The sequence below is a fragment of the Thalassophryne amazonica genome, chromosome 10 (genome assembly GCF_902500255.1).
Source record: "Thalassophryne amazonica chromosome 10, fThaAma1.1, whole genome shotgun sequence".
NCBI classification, from domain to species: Eukaryota; Metazoa; Chordata; class Actinopteri; order Batrachoidiformes; family Batrachoididae; genus Thalassophryne; species Thalassophryne amazonica.
Genome location: NC_047112.1, coordinates 25261556 through 25286487, shown reverse-complemented (window position 1 = coordinate 25286487; position 24932 = coordinate 25261556). Strand labels below are relative to the sequence as shown.

The 24932-nt window shown below is 40.3% G+C and overlaps 1 protein-coding gene across 3 annotated transcripts in view; it reads left to right on the top strand.

The window, feature by feature from the left end:
* The window catches only part of anos1b (anosmin 1b), a 110425-nt gene that overhangs the window by 48768 nt on the left and 36725 nt on the right, over positions 1-24932 (top strand). For 2 of the 3 annotated variants that reach the window (XM_034179591.1, XM_034179593.1), the window contains exons 3-8: positions 2248-2310; positions 2694-2901; positions 4279-4463; positions 15371-15500; positions 20700-20793; positions 22468-22705. In XM_034179591.1, coding sequence (XP_034035482.1) covers positions 2248-2310; positions 2694-2901; positions 4279-4463; positions 15371-15500; positions 20700-20793; positions 22468-22705 — 918 coding nt within the window. The remainder of the gene's footprint in view (positions 1-2247; positions 2311-2693; positions 2902-4278; positions 4464-15370; positions 15501-20699; positions 20794-22467; positions 22706-24932) is intronic. The other variant, XM_034179592.1, reaches the window with a different exon arrangement.

The following is a 24932-nucleotide window of genomic DNA, read 5'->3' as shown; positions in this document are numbered from 1 at the left end:
AGTTGCAGTTTTTGAAGAAAAAGAATCTAAACCAGTGTCTTCAGAAGGCTTTTAAAATCAGAACAAGATTCTAAAGCTTGACAAAATTACATTTACAGTGCTATAAAATGCAAAAAAGCAACAAATCAGTGAAAGGAAAATGAGGAAATATTGGGAGAATTTTGCTTGATGAACAGCAATTATACTGTTGTCAGAAGAATTTATTTGTCTCTGGGTTGACTAATCTATAATAGTTTCATTAATGTTTGGTCCCCTGAGTCATCTTTTGTAGCTGAGTCTAATCGTCACGTATCCCCCCACCCCACCCCACCCCGAAATATCAAAACCTCAGTAGAAACTTCTAAAAACGGCCATTTAGGATTACTGCCTTTGCAACTTGTTTCACTTTTTCTGTTTTATTTTGCAGAAATATGGCAGCATAGTTTGCATGAAGCTTGTGAACTCCATCGTAAAGTGTTCACACAGAAGCAGCTGACTCAATTGCAGTTTGCCAAAAGGGTACATAGTTTGGGGGAAAAACCAGCAAAGACAGATGTACAGCACATGAGTCTGAGTTTTTATTAGTGTTATCTTTGTTATTACTGGTATCAGTTTTGCATCTCAGCTTACCGCAGCCTTTATTCTCCATGAAGATGTCAGTGTTTTATAGGCACCTTTGAAGCCTCCGGCTACAAGCATTTAACAGTCCAAAGATATATGTTGGGTGGAGTATTACTTTAAGCTAACCCACCTTTTTCTTCCGTGACTTAAATGTACTGACTGCACAACATTAAACAGCAATCGGCTTCACGCTGAGACCTCGTTTATGCCTCTCAGGTTATGAAGCCAAATGAATGCAGCTTCACTGGCTTTGATTTGCTGATGTTGTAAGAAAACCTTGTGAACGTGGTTAAATCACACTATGTGTTGTTTGTTCTTTCATTTATACTTGAAATTAAAGTTTATGGAGTCTTTAGGGCTCAAGGTTTGTCATAACCGCAGACACATCATGACAACTTATTAAAAAAAAAAGAAACTACATTTGTCACATAAAACACAAAGTCATCAGTATATAATTGATCCTATATAAACAGCTCAGGAAAGGTTGATTTCATCCAGCAGTAGCTGTTGCTTTTTTGATTAAAGTCGAGGTTTTATGCTTTTTTGTTCATTCTGTTTGTTTCTCTGGAATCAGTGAGATGGAATAAATGGTAGAAATGATTGAAGCCAGGCATGCTGCGGAGCTGCGGCACAGACGGACAGACAGATTTGGAGGTTGTGGGGGTGAAACCACATTTTTATATGATGTCTGGTTTTAATTTGGTGAGAGCCATCATTCACCAGTTCACTGAGGTGGCAAACCAGATGGATGTGTGCGTGTGTGTGTGTGTGTGTGTGTGTGTGTGTGTGTGTGTGTGTGTGTGTGTGTGTGCGCCCGCAGAAATAAAGAAATGATTGGTTGAAAATTGAACGCAAATTAGGGTGCCACTGTGGCTCAGTTGTCCTCTCAGCTCTGATGGAACTTGATCCAGATTCAGCTTCCTTCAAAAATTAACAGAGAAAATTTGCAGTTTTTGATCATTTGTCCTCAATCTTCATTGATTGACCGACTCTGTTTTTAAAGCTATAGTGTGTAGGATTTAGTGTCACTTAGTGGTGAGGCTGTAAATTGCTTTATGCTATTGCCAATCAGGATTTGATCTGTGTGTTTAGTTATATTATTGTGAAGGACTTTAAAGTGTCATCCCACTGCGTCCACACACAGACACTTTGAGAGACGTTTGATATTTTCTTGCTGTTTGATGTGGAAGGGGACCTTTGTCCATATACAGACACGTGAGTTAAGTAATTGTTTGGGTTTTTTTTTTTTTTTTTTTGTCAGCAGTTTGATGTCATTGTTTCTGATGTCTCTTCTGCTTGTCACATTTTTATTCACTCTGGGCTCATTTTTCACTGCACCTCCAAGTCTTGTGCCTCTACAGAAACAGCAAAATCATGGGTAGAAGAAGGGAGAAGTAAAAAAAATGTACAGTGGAATACAGTAATAATGTCACACAACATGAAGAGGATTAAGCATAAGTTGATTAATATATTTATTATTTATGGAGTCTATATTGCACAACATTGTTCCAAGTGTCCACAAGTACCAGTATTGGAGAAAGAAGTGTGGGGGGGTGGGGCTCCACGTGCACAGAGCACTGGTAGTGTAACACATCAAGTACAGATTCCTTCCAAAGCCTTTCTTTTCTTCTTTTGTTTTATATGCAGTGCCTTCAGCCATGCAAAGAACTGTGGGAAACAAACAAGGTGTCATCACCAAAGTCCTGTGAGGTAAGTAACTAAGTCTGTTTATATACTTGTGTGTGTGTGTGTGTGTGTGTGTGTGTGTGGGTGTGTGTGGCCTGAAAGGGTTACCGTATTTTCTACAGCTGTCAGTTTTTCACTATGACAACTGAAGTATGTTTTTGGACGAGCAGCTGGTCAGGTCAGGTTAGTAATGCTGTGTTGTCCATCCACCATGTGATGCAGCATCTATTGGTTCCCTTCCAGTGGTCCATCTTTATCTCCAAAAAGTGTATATCTGCCTACTGTAGCCAGATTTCTTTAGCCTGATACTTTGCTGCACTTGTGTGTCAGTTTTGTATCAGCTATAATAATAATTGCCTTTCCTTCACCTCTGTTCCCCACTCTTACCTTTTCATTCTCTCCTCTAGAAGCAGACAGAGTGTTTGACCAGCAGGGAGTTCCTGACCTCTTTGAGGATGTCCCGTCAGGGTGATTGCCCTCCGCCCCAGCGAGCCACCGGATTTGCTGCAGCCTGCGTAGAGAGCTGTTCATCAGACCAGCATTGCTCCGCTCCACGGAAATGCTGCTCCAACGGCTGTGGAGACACTTGCCAGATCCCGACCAACTTATATAAAGGTAGAAACAACACTGATGAACAACTTCACACCTTATTTCATTATGACGTCTTTTTAAGCGTGCAATGAAACATTATGCGTATTTACACGTGACCTGAGCCAGACTGGGGTCAAACTATCAGTCAGTTTAGTCTGGGCCAGGTCGGATCTCATTCTGTGGTCGCAGGTCTATGATCTTAGGGAATTAGAGTGCACATGCTGTCAGTGTGTATCGTACGTGTGCCTTAAGGGTGAGAGTGCATAGAGGTGTTTTATAAAATGTAATTTATGGACAGTATGAGTTTGGAACTGTATCAGTTATGCAATTAAGTTGAAGAGCAAATGATCTCACATGAAGAAGATGTTAATTATTCTACATGTGACTTGCTGTGGTGTATCTGAGCTTACACTCAGGGACAAGGTGAGAAGCTCAAATATCCAGGACGGACTCTCATGAGAGCCATCGCTCCTATGCATTAAAAGTAGCCAGATGAGGGGGTTTGGGCCTTTGTTGAGGATGCCCCCTATTGTTTCCCTAGGGAGGATCTTCCAGGTGCGTCCAGTTGGGAGGAGACCCCACGGAAGTCCCAGGTCATTTTGGAGGAATTATATTGGGAACACTTGAAGATCCCCTAAGAAGAGTAAAAGGACTTGACTGAGGATTGGGAAGTCGGGGATGGGCTACTTAGTCTGCTGCCTCCCCGAGGCGGATCCGGATAAGTGGCAGAAAATGAATGAAGGCCAAAAAACAAGAAACAAACAAAAAATCCCTGAAATCTGATTTTTACTACTCTGATTCAAAGTACATTTGTATTATTAATTATTAATTTATGTTTTAGATTTTGATTTTAATTCCAATTTCACACATTCTCAGTGTTTGTCACATTTTAAAAATCTGTTAACATCTTTCGCAACTTTTGCATACGACCATTTGTGTGTCTTTCATTAGACCTTTAAAAAATGTTTGGAAAAGTATTTTGACCTATACAGTAACTGTTAGTTGGTCAAATGTTACAAAACCACAGGTCTTCAATCTTCTTTGAAAATAAGGATCCTCACATGGATCCCCTGTGGTTCTACCTCAGGTCTGTGTGAAGCTCCACAGAATATAAACTGCACCAGAAATCCATAAGAATCAAATTGTTTATGTGTCATTTATATATTTTTTCCTGGCCAATGTTATGCTCATTTATGTGATTTAGTCATGTTCAGACCACAGGTTTATTCATTTGTAATGAACTCTATGGTTTGCAGAACACATTCACCATATTTTTGATAAAAGGGGTCATAAATGACAAGTTTGTCTTGTTGACTGTGTATTTCCATGTATATCTTGAACTTGGTATGATTTTATACTTATATTAAACTTTCTTCTGTGTTTTCTTTCTTGGCTTTGCAGGTGTACCTCTGAAGCCTCGCAGAGAGATGAGTTTTGTGGAGGATCCAGAAGGTCAAGTTAAGGTGTTTTGGGTGTCAAAGTTCAATGTCAGCGTGGAGCCAGTTGTTTATATGTTCCAGGCCCGCTGGAACACTGGAATTCACCCCAGTGAAGATCACGCTTCTCCATGGATGACTCTTGCCATGGTAGCTAACCAGCAACCTTTAACCTGACATCATCATTACCTTTGCCAAGCAGGTTAGGGTTTTGAGAGGACCAGTTTGTCAGCTGTTCATTATTAGTAACAGTCTCCACAAAACCGATGAATTGATTTTCATGAATTTTTGTGATAATGCTGGGACAAGCCTGGCATAAGTACTGTTAAAGCAATCATGAAAATTTTATTTAAAAAAAAATGTAACATTGCGAGCTACTGCAGGATGTTTTTTTTTTTGTTTTTGTTTTTTACAATAAAGTCTGTCCTTTATTCTGACTATTTAAGTTTGACATTATTTTATGTTCATTCACTAAATAGTGCTGAGTAGAGCAGGTAGCTCAGTGGTATGAGGATTTGAGCTAAGCCAGGATAGATAAGGACTTCATCAGTAAGGGTGTCTGACATAAATTTTGCAAAACCACCCTCAGCCACATGGGCTGCAGAAGCCAGCACATTCCAAGTCTGGTTAAATGAGTAGAGTTGTATCAGGAATGGCATAGAGCATAGGTTTTGCTAAACTGATATGTGTGATATGTGAACATGCAGATCACATATCAAGTTTTCATACCATATTGTGCGGGTCCCGGACTATCAATGACCAATACCGGTACTGTTGTCCAGTAGAATGCCAGTGGAAACTATGCTACTGTTGGGTGAAGAAGAAGAGGCAGACATTGTGTGCAGTGTAACAACAGAAGAATTGTCATATTGTATGAGGAAGTCTGGAGTGGCAGGGAAGTGTGTGAGGGCAGTGCAGGATATGTACAGGACAGTGTGACAGCAGTGAGATTAGCAGTAGGAGTGAGAGATGGGATCAAGGTGGAGGTGGGATGATATCCATGATTGGCTCTGAGCCCTTTCTTGTTTATGGTCGTGATGGAAAAGTTGACACGTGGGATCTGACAGGGGTCGCAATAGACTATGATGTTTGCAGATGATCTGTAGTGAATTTAGGGAGCAGTGGAGATATGCTCTGGAGAGAAGGGGGATGAAAGTCAGTAAGAGCAAGATTGAGTGCACATGGGTGAATGAGAAAGCACGTAGTGGAATAGTGAGGTTGTAAGGAGTAGAGGTGGTGAAGGTCGATGAGTTCAAAGAATTGGGGTCAACTATTTAAATTAATGGAGAGTGTGGTAGAGAGGTGAAGAAGAGAGAGCAGTCAGGATAGAGAAGAGTGGCTGGGGTGATTTTTGATAGAAGGAAATCTGCAAGAGTGAAAGGGAATGTTTACAAGATGGTAGAAGATGAAGAAGATGATTAATAAAACACATAATAAGAAAGGATACTCGTAAAACCAAAGTTAATAACCATAAAATGTAATCCATGTTTAATGACTAAACTGAAATGAATATACAATCAACAACAGTACCACATCAACATCACAAAGTACCTCATAAACCTCAAATAATAACGATCTAGTTAAGTACCACATGAGAGTAGAGACTGGTATGATGACAAATGAGTTATTGTGCAACTGAGTGTGTGGTGTTTTGTGGATATTAGCTGAAGAGACGCAGATGTAAGGAGGCAGCAGAAAATGTTAACAGCTTGGCACACAGCTGATTTTGTGTAGCTGAGGTTATGTTGCAGGAACTAAAACCATATAGACTGGTCCCTGTGCCTTTAACAATGGTGCAGTGCAACACGTCTTTAACACATAACTGAATCCAGCTCGAATGATGAAACTTCTTCGTTATGGAAATGGATGTTTGACTCTGTTTCCACCTCATCTGTCTGCCCTGCTGTCTAAACCTCCACCCCGGCCAGCCTCGCATTCTGCCAGGGTAAACCGTGTGTGTGTGTGTGTGTGTGTGTGTGTGCTCGCGCCTGTGTGAGGTTAGGTAAATAAGCAGAGCTTAAAAAGGAACCACAGGCAGCCTCAGTCGTTCCACCAGCTGCGTCTGAATGACTGAACACTCATTATAGACTTAAATAAGCAGCTCGTGTCTGTCAGTGTGTGTGTGTGTGTGTGTGTGTGTGTGATGAGTAGATTTTAAGCAATGATTACGCTGTCGACGAGACAATACATGTGAATCGGACCAATTTTGACCATAATTTGGGAAATTGGTTCAACGTATTATCAGCTAGAATTCCAATCTGCCTGTATTTATGTGAGTTTCCATCTAATTAACTTGAATTATTGGTTTTAAAAATGATGTGTAATATTATTCAGAGCTTTGTCATGTTTTCAGAGGGTTTTATTTCTTGGATTTCTTGATGAGACGTTGAGCCTTTTTCCCTTGATAAATGACTTAAAAGATTAAGCGTTTTGAACAGAGATGATTATTATTCTGTTGTTTTTCTAATTAATACATTTTTTGGTTCGTTTTGTTTTAAGACAGATGAAAGCATCATAGTTAGTGTTAAAAGCTGCAAGTATCTTGCCATAATGTTTAAAATGAATATATAATATATATATAATTTATATAACTGCTGGAGAAAAACAACTTTGTACGTTTCTGTCAAAATTAAAAGGTTTATTCTGTAAAAGTTTTTTGAAATCTTTTTGGTTTCAAAAGGCTTAATGAAACAGATATCCTATACTTTGGATTAGGGTACTCAGTAACGTGCATGGCTCTGCCAACTATTTAACACTCCAAGGTCTTAAAAATCTGCTCGTTCTACTGTTTCTGCTCTCAAATGGAATGACATTTATTGATTTCAGGCCAGATTGAACCCTTTCAACAAATATATGAACAAAAATGGGGTAACAATGGTATATAATTTATACACAAGTAGTAAGCATTCGTTATATCCTCAGAATGATGCTTGTCAGTCTATCGGAGGGCGTCACAGTAACTATTTTGATATGAGATCGGTGAAAAATTTATTCCTGCACTGCGGATCTACATGAATCATCATTTTATGCAGATTCGTATGCATCGCAAGGGGGTGGTTTTATTCCAATATTAATTTCAACACTTCAAAATTCGTTTCTTAGTTTTTTGTTGTTTTTTTTTATTATGTTTATTGAACATTTTAATTATTTACACACACATACACACACACACACAAAAAAGAAATAAACAAAAAACCAATACAGCACAGATGCAAAACCAGATAATAAAACAGGGCATGTGTGTACAGTAGTAACAGCAAAAGGAAAAAGAAAATACACAAATTTCACAAGCCAGCCCTCTAATTTTTAAGAGTATCCAGTACTTTTTCCCAAGTCTTAAAATCCTGAGATTTCCCTTTAAGCCGAAATCTTATTCTTTCTAGGTTTACAACTTCCGAAACTAACTTTTTCCAAACCTGAATGGACGGGGCTTCATCCTCCACCCATTTAACCATAATCGATTTTTGAACCAACATCAATAAAAATTGGGTGATCTCTTTATTCTGGGCATTGAAGTCCCCTGGAATGTAGCCAAGAAGACACAGCAGTGGGCTGGGGAGGAGTGACTGTCCTATAACAGAGCAAATTTCACCACATATCCCCCGCCAGAATGCTTCTATGAGTTTGCACTCCCAAAGACAATGAAATCTGGTCCCTGTGACTAATTTACATTTTGGGCATTTGGGTGACGTCCCAGGAGTATATTTGCTATAGCTATTGGGCGATATATAAACATTATGTAAGATACTGTATTGCATCTCCCTAAATCGATTACATATTGAAATTCTGGAAGGTAGCAGCACAATATCCTCCCATGATTCAGAGTCTATTGTAATTTTGAGAGTGGTATTCCATGTTGTTCGTAGTTTTTCTAGTGTGTCTTTTTTGCATGTCTGCAGTTCCGAGTAGAATCTTGAAATAAAGCGCCCACCCTTATGACAATCCAAAATTGTGTTTTCAAGAGTGAAGCACTCCCCAGAGAGCTCCAGCGATTGCATCTTTGCCTTAATATAATGCCTTAGCTGAAAATATTTATAGAAATCCCTGGCCGTAATATTAAATTGTTCTCTTAACTCCTGAAATGACTTAAATTTTCCATTGTCCCAGAGATCAAGTAGCCTCCTAACATCAGCTGTCTGCCATGATTTAAAATCTGGGCCGACGCCCCCAATTGTCAGATCTGGATTATCTACCAATGATGTTAAAGATGAAAGATTCCCATTCTGTTCAAATATTTTCCTCAGAGCCCCCCAAGCCCTAATAGTGTTAGTAATCAAATAATTATCTTTAATCTTAGGTGACAGCTCCTGAGTACGTTTATCTAGGAGATTTATTGGGTGATATGGTTTACAGGCATCTTTCTCAATCTCAAACCATGGCAAATTATGTTTTTGAGTGGCCCATATTGAAATAATTCTTGCATGAATAGACAATATATAATATATACAACTTTTGGTAAGCCCCAGCCACCCAGGTTCTCTGGAAGCTGTAAAATGTCCCTTTTAATTTTTGGTTTCCTGGCTGCCCAGATGAAATTTGAGATTGCCCTATTTATCTCAGCTAAATACTTGGGATTAAGAAACACAAATAACATAGAAATTGGGTAAATTAATTTTGGGAGGATTATCATTTTAATGAGATGAATCCTACCCAAGAAAGATATAGGGAGCTTCATCCAGCATTTCAATCAATCAATCAATCAGTTTCTTTATATAGCGCCAAATCACAACAAACAGTTGCCCCAAGGCGCTTTATATTGTAAGGCAAGGCCATACAATAATTATGTAAAACCCCAACGGTCAAAACGACCCCCTGTGAGCAAGCACTTGGCTACAGTGGGAAGGAAAAACTCCCTTTTAACAGGAAGAAACCTCCAGCAGAACCAGGCTCAGGGAGGGGCAGTCTTCTGCTGGGACTGGTTGGGGCTGAGGGAGAGAACCAGGAAAAAGACATGCTGTGGAGGGGAGCAGAGATCGATCACTAATGATTAAATGCAGAGTGGTGCATACAGAGCAAAAAGAGAAAGAAACAGTGCATCATGGGAACCCCCCAGCAGTCTACGTCTATAGCAGCATAACTAAGGGATGGTTCAGGGTCACCTGATCCAGCCCTAACTATAAGCTTTAGCAAAAAGGAAAGTTTTAAGCCTAATCTTAAAAGTAGAGAGGGTGTCTGTCTCCCTGATCTGAATTGGGAGCTGGTTCCACAGGAGAGGAGCCTGAAAGCTGAAGGCTCTGCCTCCCATTCTACTCCTACAAACCCTAGGAACTACAAGTAAGCCTGCAGTCTGAGAGCGAAGCGCTCTATTGGGGTGATATGGTACTACGAGGTCCCTAAGATAAGATGGGACCTGATTATTCAAAACCTTATAAGTAAGAAGAAGAATTTTAAATTCTATTCTAGAATTAACAGGAAGCCAATGAAGAGAGGCCAATATGGGTGAGATATGCTCTCTCCTTCTAGTCCCCGTCAGTACTCTAGCTGCAGCATTTTGAATTAACTGAAGGCTTTTTAGGGAACTTTTAGGACAACCTGATAATAATGAATTACAATAGTCCAGCCTAGAGGAAATAAATGCATGAATTAGTTTTTCAGCATCACTCTGAGACAAGACCTTTCTGATTTTAGAGATATTGCGTAAATGCAAAAAAGCAGTCCTACATATTTGTTTAATATGCGCTTTGAATGACATATCCTGATCAAAAATGACTCCAAGATTTCTCACAGTATTACTAGAGGTCAGGGTAATGCCATCCAGAGTAAGGATCTGGTTAGACACCATGTTTCTAAGATTTGTGGGGCCAAGTACAATAACTTCAGTTTTATCTGAGTTTAAAAGCAGGAAATTAAAGGTCATCCATGTCTTTATGTCTGTAAGACAATCCTGCAGTTTAGCTAATTGGTGTGTGTCCTCTGGCTTCATGGATAGATAAAGCTGGGTATCATCTGCGTAACAATGAAAATTTAAGCAATACCGTCTAATAATACTGCCTAAGGGAAGCATGTATAAAGTGAATAAAATTGGTCCTAGCACAGAACCTTGTGGAACTCCATAATTAACTTTAGTCTGTGAAGAAGATTCCCCATTTACATGAACAAATTGTAATCTATTAGACAAATATTATTCAAACCACCGCAGCGCAGTGCCTTTAATACCTATGGCATGCTCTAATCTCTGTAATAAAATTGTATGGTCAACAGTATCAAAAGCAGCACTGAGGTCTAACAGAACAAGCACAGAGATGAGTCCACTGTCCGAGGCCATAAGAAGATCATTTGTAACCTTCACTAATGCTGTTTCTGTACTATGATGAATTCTAAAACCTGACTGAAACTCTTCAAATAGACCATTCCTCTGCAGATGATCAGTTAGCTGTTTTACAACTACCCTTTCAAGAATTTTTGAGAGAAAAGGAAGATTGGAGATTGGCCTATAATTAGCTAAGATAGCTGAGTCAAGTGATGGCTTTTTAAGTAATGGTTTAATTACTGCCACCTTAAAAGCCTGTGGTACATAGCCAACTAACAAAGATAGATTGATCATATTTAAGATCGAAGCATTAAATAATGCATTTAATGACATTTAAATTTGTCTTTGATATGATTAATGATAGGAATAATGTTTTCAGAATACAATTGATTAGATTTGGGCGTAATATAAATTCCCAGATATTTTAACCCTGTAGGGGCCCATCGAAATGGTTTAATAAACTCTGGTTCTCCCTGGTCACAGATATTCACAGGCATTATTTCGGATTTCCCATAATTTACCTTATATCCCGATATCTGACTAAATATTGTTGACACATTCAATTAGAGCTGGAATGGATTGTACAGGTTCTGTTAGGGTCAAAAGTATGTCGTCAGCGTATAATAATATTTTATACTGATTTGTTCCTAATGTTACCCCCCTGATACCTGCTCTTTGTCTAATTGCTATTGCTAATGGCTCTATGGCCAGGGAGAAGAGCAGAGGTGAGAGAGGATTTCCCTGAACAGTCCCTCTTCCAAGACTGAAAGGTGCCGACAGGAGCCCATTAGTCAAAACAGATGCAACCGGTTTTTCATAAAGGAGTTTCACCCATCTTATAATTTTATCTCCAAATCCAAATTGTTGAAGTGTTTTGAATAAATAATCCTATTCAATACGGTCAAAGGCCTTTTCGGCATGCATTGAGAACAATACACCTGATGTTTTAGTGTGATGAAAATGTTGAATGATGTTAATAAGACACCTAGTATTATTTGATGATAATCTCTCCTTTATAAAACCAGCTTGATCTATCTTAACTATATCAATCAATCAATCAATCAATTTTTTTTTATATAGCGCCAAATCACAACAATCAGTTGCCCCAAGGCGCTTTATATTGTAAGGCAAGGCCATACAATAATTATGTAAAACCCCAACGGTCAAAACGACCCCCTGTGAGCAAGCACTTGGCTACAGTGGGAAGGAAAAACTCCCTTTTAACAGGAAGAAACCTCCAGCAGAACCAGGCTCAGGGAGGGGCAGTCTTCTGCTGGGACTGGTTGGGGCTGAGGGAGAGAACCAGGAAAAAGACATGCTGTGGAGGGGAGCAGGTACATATCAGGTACTACCTTTTCCAGTCTAGTGGCCAGGATCTTAGACAGAATTTTCATATCTACACCAAGTAAACTAACTGGGCGGTATGAAGAACATTTTTCTAGATTCTTGTCTTTCTTAGGAATAACAATTATATTTGCCACATACATTGAGTCAGGGAGCTTCGAACATTCAAAGGAAGTGTTAAAGACCCGTTGTAAAACTTTACTTATTTTCCCTTTTAAAATTTTAAGAAATTCGACGGGGTAACGGTCAGCCCCTGGACATTTACCGGATTGGAGCGATGAGATGGCTTGCTCTATTTCTAATATTGTTATAGGTCCTTCTAATGATTTTGCTTGTTCCGGAGATACCCAAGGTATATTCACGCCGTTAAAAAATCCTTCTATTGGTGTGTTTGGGTCAACTTCAGGTGTATATAGTTTTTCCTAAAATTGCCTGAAACAATCATTGATATTTTTATTATCCATGTAACGTTGGCCCTTTTCATTCTGTATAGCTGAAATAAAACTACTAGATTTATTTACCAATCTCGCTAACAATTTATTTGATTTATTGCCAAACTCAAATAATTTTTGTTGTGCAAAAACGATACAGACATAAAGACATGGATGACCTCTAATTTCCTGCTTTTAAACTCAGATAAAACTGAAGTTATTGTACTTGGCCCCACAAATCTTAGAAACATGGTGTTTAACCAGATCCTTACTCTGGATGGCATTACCCTGACCTCTAGTAATACTGTGAGAAATCTTGGAGTCATTTTTGATCAGGATATGTCATTCAAAGCGCATATTAAACAAATATGTAGGACTGCTTTTTTGCATTTACGCAATATCTCTAAAATCAGAAAGGTCTTGTCTCAGAGTGATGCTGAAAAACTAATTCATGCATTTATTTCCTCTAGGCTGGACTATTGTAATTCATTATTATCAGGTTGTCCTAAAAGTTCCCTAAAAAGCCTTCAGTTAATTCAAAATGCTGCAGCTAGAGTACTGACGGGGACTAGAAGAAGAGAGCATATCTCACCCATATTGGCCTCTCTTCATTGGCTTCCTGTTAATTCTAGAATAGAATTTAAAATTCTTCTTCTTACTTATAAGGTTTTGAATAATCAGGTCCCATCTTATCTTAGGGACCTCATAGTACCATATCACCCCAATAGAGCGCTTCGCTCTCAGACTGCAGGCTTACTTGTAGTTCCTAGGGTTTGTAAGAGTAGAATGGGAGGCAGAGCCTTCAGCTTTCAGGCTCCTCTCCTGTGGAACCAGCTCCCAATTCAGATCAGGGAGACAGACACCCTCTCTACTTTTAAGATTAGGCTTAAAACTTTCCTTTTTGCTAAAGCTTATAGTTAGGGCTGGATCAGGTGACCCTGAACCATCCCTTAGTTATGCTGCTATAGACGTAGACTGCTGGGGGGTTCCCATGATGCACTGTTTCTTTCTCTTTTTGCTCTGTATGCACCACTCTGCATTTAATCATTAGTGATCGATCTCTGCTCCCCTCCACAGCATGTCTTTTTCCTGGTTCTTTCCCTCAGCCCCAACCAGTCCCAGCAGAAGACTGCCCCTCCCTGAGCCTGGTTCTGCTGGAGGTTTCTTCCTGTTAAAAGGGAGTTTTTCCTTCCCACTGTAGCCAAGTGCTTGCTCACAGGGGGTCGTTTTGACCGTTGGGGTTTTACATAATTATTGTATGGCCTTGCCTTACAATATAAAGCGCCTTGGGGCAACTGTTTGTTGTGATTTGGCGCTATATAAAAAAATTGATTGATTGATAAATGAACAAGGTTCCAAGCAAAAACAGAACAAACAGCCTGGACGAACCTTTAACAAAAATATAAAACGACAGAATTAAAAATGTCGAATAGTTAGAAACAAAAGGAAACAGATGGTTAATGAACTTGTCATACCCTAAGTATAGGGTATAGCACGTGGGGTTTAACAAATGAAAATAATAAAATTCCTTCCTCACTGGGCCTGAATATGAATCTCCCTGATAATGCACACTTAGGTTATATCAAAATAGTACCTCAAGACTTAGCCTTCAGCTTTATAAACAAAACAGTCAACATTAAGCATCCTTAGTAATGTAAATAAAAATAGCCACATGGTGTACTAATAAACAGTTGTATTCTTGTTACCTCTGAGTAATGTACAGTCCTCGTTTTGATGCTTATCCTCCGTTCTGCTCCACCTTGTGTGTGACAGGGGCTGGACAAAGTCATTTAGTAATTGTTTTAATAAAGTCATTTATTTCTGCCATGTTAGAGAGTGAGTGTGTCGTCCAGTTTTGATTGAAGATCTTAATCACCGCAGGGTACACAAAGGCATGTTTAATGCCCGCCTCTCGCAGCTGACGTCTGGCATTCACAGATTCTTTCCTCTTCCGCACAACCTCCGCAGAAAATCTTGATAAAAGGAAACTCTTCTGCCATCCATCTGGATATCTCCTTTATCCCTTGCAGCATTAAGGATCCTCTGCTTATCGTTGTAATAGTGAAGTCTCACCAGGACTGCACGCGGGACGTCTCCGCTCCTCTGCCCGGGTGGGGGTCCTGTACGATGGGCTCTTTCAATATGTACATGCGCTTGTTGCATTCCCAAAACTTTTGGGATCCATTCTTCAAAAAACGACACCGGCTCTCTATCTTCTGTACCTTCTTTCAGTCCTGTGATCTTAATATTCTGCCGTCTGCTGAAATTTTCAAAGTTATCGAGCCTTTCCCATGTTCTTTTGAGCGTTTTCTTGACGGTGTCCAGTCTGGGAGTTGTAGCCGCGGTCACGTCGTCCACATCAGATACGCATATATTTTGGCTCCCAGTGAGGAGCCAAAATATATGCGACTACTCCATAGCGTGCATCCGGTCAACCCCCCGTTTCTTAGTTTTTGTGTAGGCATCCTTACATCCAAACAAGTAAACGGGCACAGGTGATCATTTCTCTGAATAAATCACCAGTTTTTTCGGACTGTGTCGCCTTTGCAAAGAACTCCTCCTTGGAAGGGCACACCCACCCACCTTTTTGGTCTCTTAATGTTGCATGTATGTCCGTTTATTGGGTGACATATAATTGTACCATAGATTTTTGCAAATAAGCCATTATGAGGTGACTTTTTTGTTTGGTCTGTCAAACACAGACAGCAGACAGTCATGTTGGGTTCAGGATGTCTTGGACAGAGGCATGTCCCCTCAAAACTGACAATCTTGGATGACAATCTTTGTGGTTTTTCTGATCTGACAACATGGTTTGGTTTGATTTAATCTAAATAGTAAAGTTTGGAAATGTTAATCGTATGTTTTGCTGTTAACACACTTGTGTTTTATTTAAGTTAATTCAATTCAGTTATTTATTTGCAAGCTACAGTTTTTCTTGATAGATGCCTTTTACACATACAGTATGGTGCTCATATCTTATACAATTCTTTCTGTCATCCACCTGTCTTACTTCTGGCATATTTGTGTTTTAGACTCTTTCTGAAGATGTGGTTCTGTCAGATCTAAGATCTCAACGTTGGTACCAGTTCAGAGTAGCAGCCATCAATAGTCATGGCACCAGAGGCTTCACCACACCAAGCAAACACTACATCTCCAGCAAAGGTATGCCAAGATACTCTAAGCACATACCATGCTCTCCCAAATATGACAACCCTGTATATAGGATGATCCCCTTTTTTCAAGGCATGTCTTTGGAAAAAGACTTTATGAAGACTAAATTTTCTTTGTTTTAATAAATAAAATAATTTTCTTTGAAAATAATGCTAGGAAAAGCACATTTTATGAGCAGCCACAAATTTCTTTTTTTCCAACCATGTATTCATGTCAATTTCAGTTCAGTTCAATTAATTCCAATACAGGCTTCTGCAAGTGCTGCTTTTAAGGCCAATATAACTTTTTCTGACTGTTATTATTTTTATGACTGTGTTTTTGTGCTCACCAGCTTCTAAGATTCTACTCTCAGACAATTATTTCATGGTAGCTTAAGAGTTGTTTGATGACTGCTGTATTTATCACCATGAACTCAGAGTTTGGATCATAACTACGCTTTAATTGTGCAGTCACCATGTTTATACAGCATTTGTTTGCTGACAGAAATGTAAACTATGTAAAAGGCTTGAACCTGAATATAAGACAATCCCTTTGTTTCTTTAGATGTATTTCCCATACAAAAATAAGTCTTAAAGCCAGAACAATACTTATTGAGAGCAATGTCAAGAAATAGAATAAGTTCTTGGCAGGTGGTTTGTTGTTTTTGTGGAAGATGACTGCTGAGTACTCTCAGTTATCCTGCTTCCTGGATATCTGAGAATCTCCCATTTTAGTTTGTGCTGCATGTGTTTGTCACCTATCTTTGGCTGTTTTGTAGTTTTAAAAAATTAATGAAACAGTGATTCTTGTGTCCTATTTGTGTACTTTAACTAAAGTTGCTACACATCTCTGAGGAAAACCTTTTCCAGTCTTTGTCTTGCTCTCACTCAGAGCTGATGGATCATGTATGCACAGCAGGCAACCTATCAGGCACTCCATAAAACACAGGCAGGAAACAGAAAATGCACACAACTTCACTTTCACATATTCACACATATTGTACAAATACACACAGTCATTTAGAGTAAAATCCCTGGTGTAGGTGAATGAGACAGGCCGAAAATGATATGCGAACAAACACACTGTAGGAGGTCTTAGCTCTAATGCTTAACAGACTTAGGTCATATTGGTGTAGGGCCATGATTGGCTCACAACATGAATCCCCTGCCAGGATTGGCTAAAACATACTTAAATGTGAATAATGACTCCAAGTTGGAGCAAGCTGTGGAAAATGGGTTCTTTATCAGTTGAAGGCCCATGAGACATTATAAAGAGGTGTTTGAGGTGGTACTTTCCACCACTGTCTTCATATTGCATAGTAATGGTAGAATTCTTCATCCTTCCATCAGAATTTCAGAAACATTGCAAGCTGTGCCATGATGTCCTGAAACTGTTCATTAACATTTGATAACCAGTTTGTAATTGAAGAGATGTTTGTATTGGGGAAGTAATAGCCCAGAGGTTAGAGAGATGGTCTTGTGACAAGAGGATCCGTCAGACAAAAAAAATCATTAAGGTGCCCTTGAACAAGCTCCTTAATCCCCAAGTAGTAGCTGAGTGCCTTCCTTGGCAGTCCGCTGACATCGATATGTGAGGCATCATTCTAAAGCACCTTGACCATTTGCATCAGAAGGGAAAGTGCTGTAGAAATGCAGTCCTCACCTTCATATCAAAATTGTTCAGAATGGAGACGCTATCTGACATCAGTTAACTTTTTTCTTTGAAGAATAGCAGGAAATAACACCCATAAGCTTAATTTTCACTGATCTTGTGCTGCACGGTGCAGAATGCCACAGAAACAAGGTAGTGGTTTGAAAAGACAAGGCTGGAACCAAATGATATTCACTTGTTTTTAATTTTGGAAATCAGATATGCACTGATTTATTTAATTAATTAATTTTGCAAAAGTACTAAATATGGGCTGTCAATAAACGCCATCTTCAAAATTCATGTTGTTATCACATTCTTGGAGGATGACTTTATTTACATTTTAATTTCTCAGTAAAAGTGTGGAAAATGGCTGTCGTCTCACCTTGTCTCGGCTGCCTGACATACATCACTAACAACAGCAAAGGTGATGGTATGGATCAATTCATCAGTACTGGCCAGTGGAAGAAAAGAGGCCAAAGGCCTCACCTGCTTAGAATTACCTCACAGTAACCAAGAATAAGAGAAAGGCAGTGATGTACCATGGTGGCAGATTGAGTATGAAAAGTTACCTGAATGCTGCAAGTAGTTGGCTTTTGTTTTATCCACAGTTTAAACAGGAATGTTACATATGGTGAAATGTGTACTTATTTTGCTTGGAAAATAGTTGCAACTGTTCTGAAAAATTAGATAAATCAGAGACACGTGTGTTATTAATAATTTGGTCAGAACGCTCCTTTGTCAGTTGACTCATGATAAGGACATTGAGGACAACCCTAGAAAATACCATAGCAAGGAAAATGTCTTCTTGTCATCGCACTTCTTGTACTGTTCATTGTGTAACCATGAAAATGGAGCCCGTTGTAGCTTAATGAATCTTGAAAGACAATCTGGTCACAGAAGACACATTTTAATCTCAAGTGCCAACACAAATCAGCTTTGGCCTAAGGATGACAGCTGTCTGAATTGCACTTGCAGAAGTAGAAGAATAACTTCTGATGAGTGTAGCCCCTACGTAAGACACTGTGTCATGCATGAGTGTACAAATATATACGTCATATATCGTGACTACTAGGGTTAAAGGTTAAAAATACACACTTAAACATTCCAAACACCATCTGACCAGAATCTCAGGCTTGTGTTTCCAGTTCATTAGCCTGATTAGTCAGGGGCTAGAGGTCAAGGGTTAGAAATCAAGAAGCTGGCGCATATCAGTATGTTCAAGTTTCCCTCACTCATACCTGATACTAACCACGGAGTACTTTCCTATGGATTCAGACTTTACGGTTACACAGGGTTTGCCAGCAGTAATTACATGGGAATGTCTGGATTACAAAACTCATTTTGATGTCTTCATCTTGGCTATGAAACAATGAACTGAAATGCAGCTGATTAGGGAGAGAATGAAAAGTGAAAAATCCCTGAGAAAACATGACCATAGGTTCTGATGAGACGTGTGCCCATTATTTTTGGCCCCAATAGACGCCTCACCTAGTCCAGAACGCCATAAACACATATGCACACACAAACAAGCCAGATCTAATATGTGGCCCTAACTTTGATCTCTGCATGTGGGTCAGCCAAGTCAAGTCTGAGGCCTGTGGGAGGCCTACCATAGGTGATGTAGGTCTAATCAGATGCATTTAGTAGTTCTAATCAAATGCAGAATTGGGGTTTCAATCGCTAATGAGATACAGAAGTGGGGTTGAAAGACTACTGAGCTCAGGATTTCATCTTGGAGGCAAACAGTGAGTTGTGGTGGTCGTGCTTGGGTTGTGTTGTGGTACAGTAGCTACTGAAAATAGAGGTTTCGGGCTTCTCCAGTATCACTCACCTTTGATGCTGTAAATCTAATAGAGTGGGTAGACATGAATGAAAACAAGAGGAAGTCAGTGTTTTCCCTCGGGAATGGATTCTGTTTTGCCTGACTGTAGCACATTAAACATCCAGTTATTAGGCGACAGAATCAAGCTGGTGAAAAGTCTACCCTTTGTAGGAATCAATCTCAGTACCAAAATGGAATGCAGTCCAAAACCTGTTTTCAATACATTATCCACAGTTTTCCTGTTGGCGATTTTGGAGGCTGTAGCTGCATTAGGAGTCAAGGTATGATGGCCCCCCAACCTAGTGTCCTAAAATTTTGACATAGACATACCTCGGAGAAACCAACAAAGGATTACGATATTTCAAGGCTGAAGCCAAGCTCAAAGATCAAAAATTTATTTTAATGCTAGAGATGCAAGATATCTTGGATTAAGAGCCTATGTCTTTTACAGTGATGCTGCCATAAGGATGAGTCAAATAAAACAAAATGACAAAAATAATACCATTAACAAATCCTGGATTTACAAACATAGGATGCCATCAGGTCGGTAGTGGGCTAGTGCCATGCATCCTCAGCACTACAGAACCACCTTTGGTCCTTGATGGTAACCACCATATCCACTTCATCAAGGTATACTGAGCCATCTACCACTATGTGCACCCTCCATTGACTGCCATACTTTCAGCATTAGTCCCTCATTAGGGATAATCAATCTCTTGGATCTTTTTTTCACTAGGTATCATGTTGCTTCCTGTATTTTTGTCAGTCACTTTAATTTCACATTGACTGCTCTGGCATTGTGCTATTCTCCTTATGCATTGCGTATTTCTAGTTTCTCTGCAGTTGTGCAACACTAACACTCCTATTCCACAGGACACTGTTCTATTACAATCCCCCACAATCCAGAAAAAACATAAAAATGTGATGAAACAGCTTACTCAGGCATGCCTCCTATCAGACTGGCTTATAAACTGCAGACCTGGTAACTGGCTGGTTTATAAAGTGCATACTTCGCAACCCACTCGAAAATGAAAATAAATCTGCTCCCGGCTGCATTCTTAGCCAGAACCGCAACAAATGCTGCTTCAGATTTTTACCCCAGTGGAACAGAATCAAACAAGTTTCAAGCTGTACTCACTAGGACAACCTTCTTTAAAGATGTGTGAACATGACTGAAGGTGATAAGACTACGAACACCCATAAGCGACGGCTTAATGGTGCCAATTTGGCGAATCGGGATGAAATTTTTGAATCTCTCGAAAATTTCACCCAAATTTCAAAACTGGTGAAGATGATGGCTGTAACTACTGCGTATACCAAGTCTGTTCAAGACTGACAAAGATGGATCAAGGAGTTACTGTGATGCTTCAAAGCGCGCCCGATTTGCTATTTGGGACAAAACGGGAAGGAACTCTGTGGAATAGGGGTATAACATTATGACCAGCAGTGGCACCACATAGCTCCTCCAAGTTCTCAAGTGTGATTTCTTAGACTTACCGTACTCAAGAAGAGTCAAATTTTCTTATACTAATCCATTTTCCTCCAGTTCTGAAAACCTAGGACCACTAGTGTATCAAAGCTCCGCCAGGCTCCCATGAATGCCACAGCTTGCATTGGATTCATTCCACTTACATAATTAGTGACTTCTTTGAGTCGCTGAACATTTCCCATTATTCTTCACATTATTTTTGACCCATCTCTCATTGGTTGCATGCTTGTTCATTGATCCTTTTCTGCAGACCCCGCACCTCCAGAAGTGCCAGTAAATATCAGAGTCAGCAACCAGACTCTTGACTGGATGGGTTCACTACCAGGGTCCCAATTTTCAGAATGGTAAGTCTGACAGTCTGACTTTCTCTGACCACTGTGGGCAATCAGTCATGACCTGTGATCATGCAGTCCCTTGTGGATGCTTAATGAATACTCATTGATTGACCTGATTTGCGGCTTCATACAAATGATATTTGATGCTTGTCAAATAATGTGTTTGAATGTAAATGAATTCTGTGCCTTCCCTGTTTTCACTGTTATGCAAAAGTTCAGCCAGTGTCTGACATCATAAGGAAGATTTCATTTGAGCATTTAATAGTAGTTTGGGATTTGCATTGTGTTTTATAGATTGTATAGAACAGTTGAGTTTACACAGTAAATACAGTGGTCCTGACTTAACGTGTGTGTTTAGAATCCAGCCATGAAATCAGATGAAAAATCAGACCACACATACCTCCCACTGTCTTCTGTTTTCATCTCCATTGACAATTTCCTTCTATCCCTTTCTGTTCATTGTGAGAGATATTCCTTTAATATTTGCTCTGACGTACTTAGATTCTGATTGCTGAGCTATAATTTTGTTCCTGGTCTTTGAGCTCAATTTCTAATCTAATTTATTTTTTATTTCCCCTTGATCCTGATCATTGAGAGCTTTGATCACGATAATCATCTCTGATCATTGAGCTTTGATCCTGATGATTCATTTTTATCCTGATCTCTTATCTTTGCTCTTCGAAGCTCAACAAGGTGGTTCATGTTTTTGTTGACAATGTGTTATTATTTCTATCTCTCTGTTTTGCTCTGATCTCGTAACCCAGATCAAGGGGCAGATCATGCCTTTGACCTTTTCTTTGATTCTTGCTCCTCGATTCTGATTCCTTCATTTCAGATAAAGTTTAGTTTGGTTCTGTTGAACCTCATTTCAGGGTTAACAAAGTCATGATTCAGATGAATTAATAAGGATAAAAGGACAGACCAGACCAGTCCTTTGATCTGGTCTGTCCTTTTATCCTCATTGATTAATTTGAATCAATAAGGACAAAAGGACAGACCAGATCAAAGGAATGTTTTAAGTTGCAGATATCTAGTTGTTGCCTGTTTCTCTCAGATTAAGCAGTTACAATTTCTCGGTTAATGTTACCTTTACTCAGGGACAGTTACGCTTAAGTTTACCACTTATTTTTGTCAGTTACCTGCATCCGATTAGTTAACCCATGATGCTAGTTATAGTACTTTGTTACTTCTATGATTGGCCTGGTTCTCAACCATGGGGTCGCCAAAGGTCACAGGGAATTGCAAGGTTTTGTCTGCTCACTTCGTTTGTACTGGCGTGCGGGTGGTGGTGGTGGTGGTGGGTGGGGGGGGGGGGGGGTGCCTCAACCTTTCTTGGACACAAATACAGCAGTTTCCAATAAAAAAATAAAAATGCTCAGTTGTTTTACTACCTGCTCTTTGATCAAAGGCAAGATCTACACCAAAATTGAATCCACTCTTCCTTGGTGGTGTTGCACACCTCTACCAAATTTCATTGAAGATTTGCTGTTGACTCACTAACAAACTGACAAAGAGATGGCGAAACATAACCTTCTTGACGGCACTAACTCGCGCAACCATCTTTGCTTCTGCTAAAACTATCACATCTCAATCTGATATAAATGGTAAATGTCACATCTCTAGTTTGATGATAATTAATTTGTTTGTGACGGTGCCTTAATGCTCCTTGGTTCCTGTCCATAGGTCAGTAAACGGGGTCACCGTGGCGGTCTTGTTACGCTGGGAGCCCCCCAGGGAAGGCGACCTGCCAGTCCACAACTACAGATTGAGCTTGAGCCCCCGAAATTCACACACAGCGCACAAACAACTGCATTCACTACGTAAACTCACACACGTGCACAACCACATGCACGTACGACGTCCACACTCACGCACATCGGAACAGGGCAGAAAGGATGTCGGCAGCAGAGTGACTCAGGGGGTAAGAAAACTTTCTCTACATTTGGATGCACACAGTCACCCCTCACTTTGGTACAGTGCTGTGTTCAAGGTGCCATAATTCATCAGCAGTTGTTGTTGTTGTTGTTGTCCCTTCCTGACGCAACTCCAGTTTTACCTGGAGAAACACACACACACACACAGCCGCTGGTGTTCCCAAGAGGTCTCCCATCCAAGCACTAGCAGGATCCCACACTGCTTAGCTTCTGAGATCTGACGGGATCAGGCTTACACAGAGCAGACCAGCTGCAATTCATCAGCAGTTGTATTTCTTGGAAAACTGAACCTCATGTCAAATGTTTAACACTGCAAAGAGATTGTTGCAGCACGTAAATGGGATCGCTGAAATCACAAACCTGCTCTGTGTTTAGCGATGCTCAGACACATAATGAAACAGTGGCTACATTTACATGCCGTTAATATTCGGGTTAAGGTCAATATTCCGGTTTCTGAATCATTAGGAATAACCCGTTTACATGCTTAAGCAGACAGAGTTACTCCTGTATACATGGTCATTGGTATCATTTGGAATATCCCCATCTAAACAGCGACGCACGTCTTCCACGGGTGCTTGATTTAGTCTGGCGTTCGTGCAAATCCTGCTTCGCGTAACTTTTCGGCCACCTTCTTGTAAATGTCGCTATCTCGGTACTTTCTACTGTCAATAAAAGACATTATATTCATGTCTTTCACGATACTAATGAAGTACAGTGGTCCCTCGTTTATCGCGGGAGTTAAAGTTCTAAAAATAACCCGTAATAGGCGAAATCTGCGAAGTAGTCAGCATTAGTTTTTACAATTATCATAGATGTTTTAAGGCTGTAAAACCCCTCACTACACACTTTATACACCCCCCCCCCCCCCCCCCCAAAAAAAAGTGAGCACCGGAGGGGACGTGCCTCTGAGCATGCGTAATGAATTGGGTGCACTCCTGGAAAGCTCGTGTATTTAGGCTACACCGTTGTAAGAGACTGACTGAGTAAGAGTAAAGAGTGATGACAGTATTTTTTAATTATTACTGTAACATATAGACCCTCGGTCAATTGATCTCCTGCATACCACAAAACCAAACCAGCAACTGGTCTGAGAAACGACACGAGACAGTAGATTAACCCCACATACAGCCCTCCATCACAAGCGCAAACACAGCGCAATTGGGCATGACAGTCACACAACGGGTCAAAGATAAACCTTTCATGTAGATATATTTACAACAATACATAATTTTAATATCTGTCATTGCGGGTGACTGGCCGTGAACGGAGGGACTAACAAAATGCATACCGCACGACAACAGCATGTTATTTGCATTATTATCACTTTTTACTGAGATACACAACACGTAACGCGTACATAAAAAGTTGGCTCACTTAACTTTTGTCGTGTCGGCTAGCTGGCGCGCTGCTCTCCAGTTTAGCCAGTGCGTCCTCATCAAGCTGGCTGCTTTAGCAGCTGTTCATTGTCGTACTATCCATGAGAAAATCATCCGGAATATCCATATTGGGACCAAAACACACTTCTCGCATTTTCATCTTTTCCTCTGCGGACAGTTCTTGGGCTGCGCGCTATGACGTCATTTGTTTACGCATAGCGGGTGGGTATAGCCAGGTACCGTCGACGTAAATCTACGATACCGGCCTAGCAACGCCCCGGTAAAGTGATAATAATATTGAATAACTAATATTTTGCTATATTTTCCAGTATTTCTTTTTCTTTCTTTTTTATTTTTATTTTTTTGATAACTCTCACATCCATGGGGGCGGGATTGATGATGTGAGGGGGCGTCACCCCCTTGTGGCGCCAGGTCCGCTCCCTTCGCGCACTGCCTCCGGGGGTACAGATGCGGGACCCGCAAAGAATCCAAGTCATGGCCACGGAGCTCTGCGGCTGCGGTATACCGAGACCCTGCGGTGCTGTGGATTTTTCCGCAACAAATCTAGCAGCGCGCTCTGCATCAAAACAGCGAGCGTAGTCTCTGGACCTGTTGCCAGAGTTGGCGCAGCTCTGCACAACAGGGAGGGGGGCAGTGTGTGTGGCCCGCTGCCGCGTTTACCGAGCCCGCAGACTCAGTAAGCACATCGGAGGCAGTGAGAGCAATCGCGGTGATGCCGACCGGTGCCGCGACCGGCCCGCCCAATAAGGACACAGAACACAATGCGCTGTTTACATCTGCTTCTGTGGTGTCCAGTGAGTTGCGCGCACTGCATACA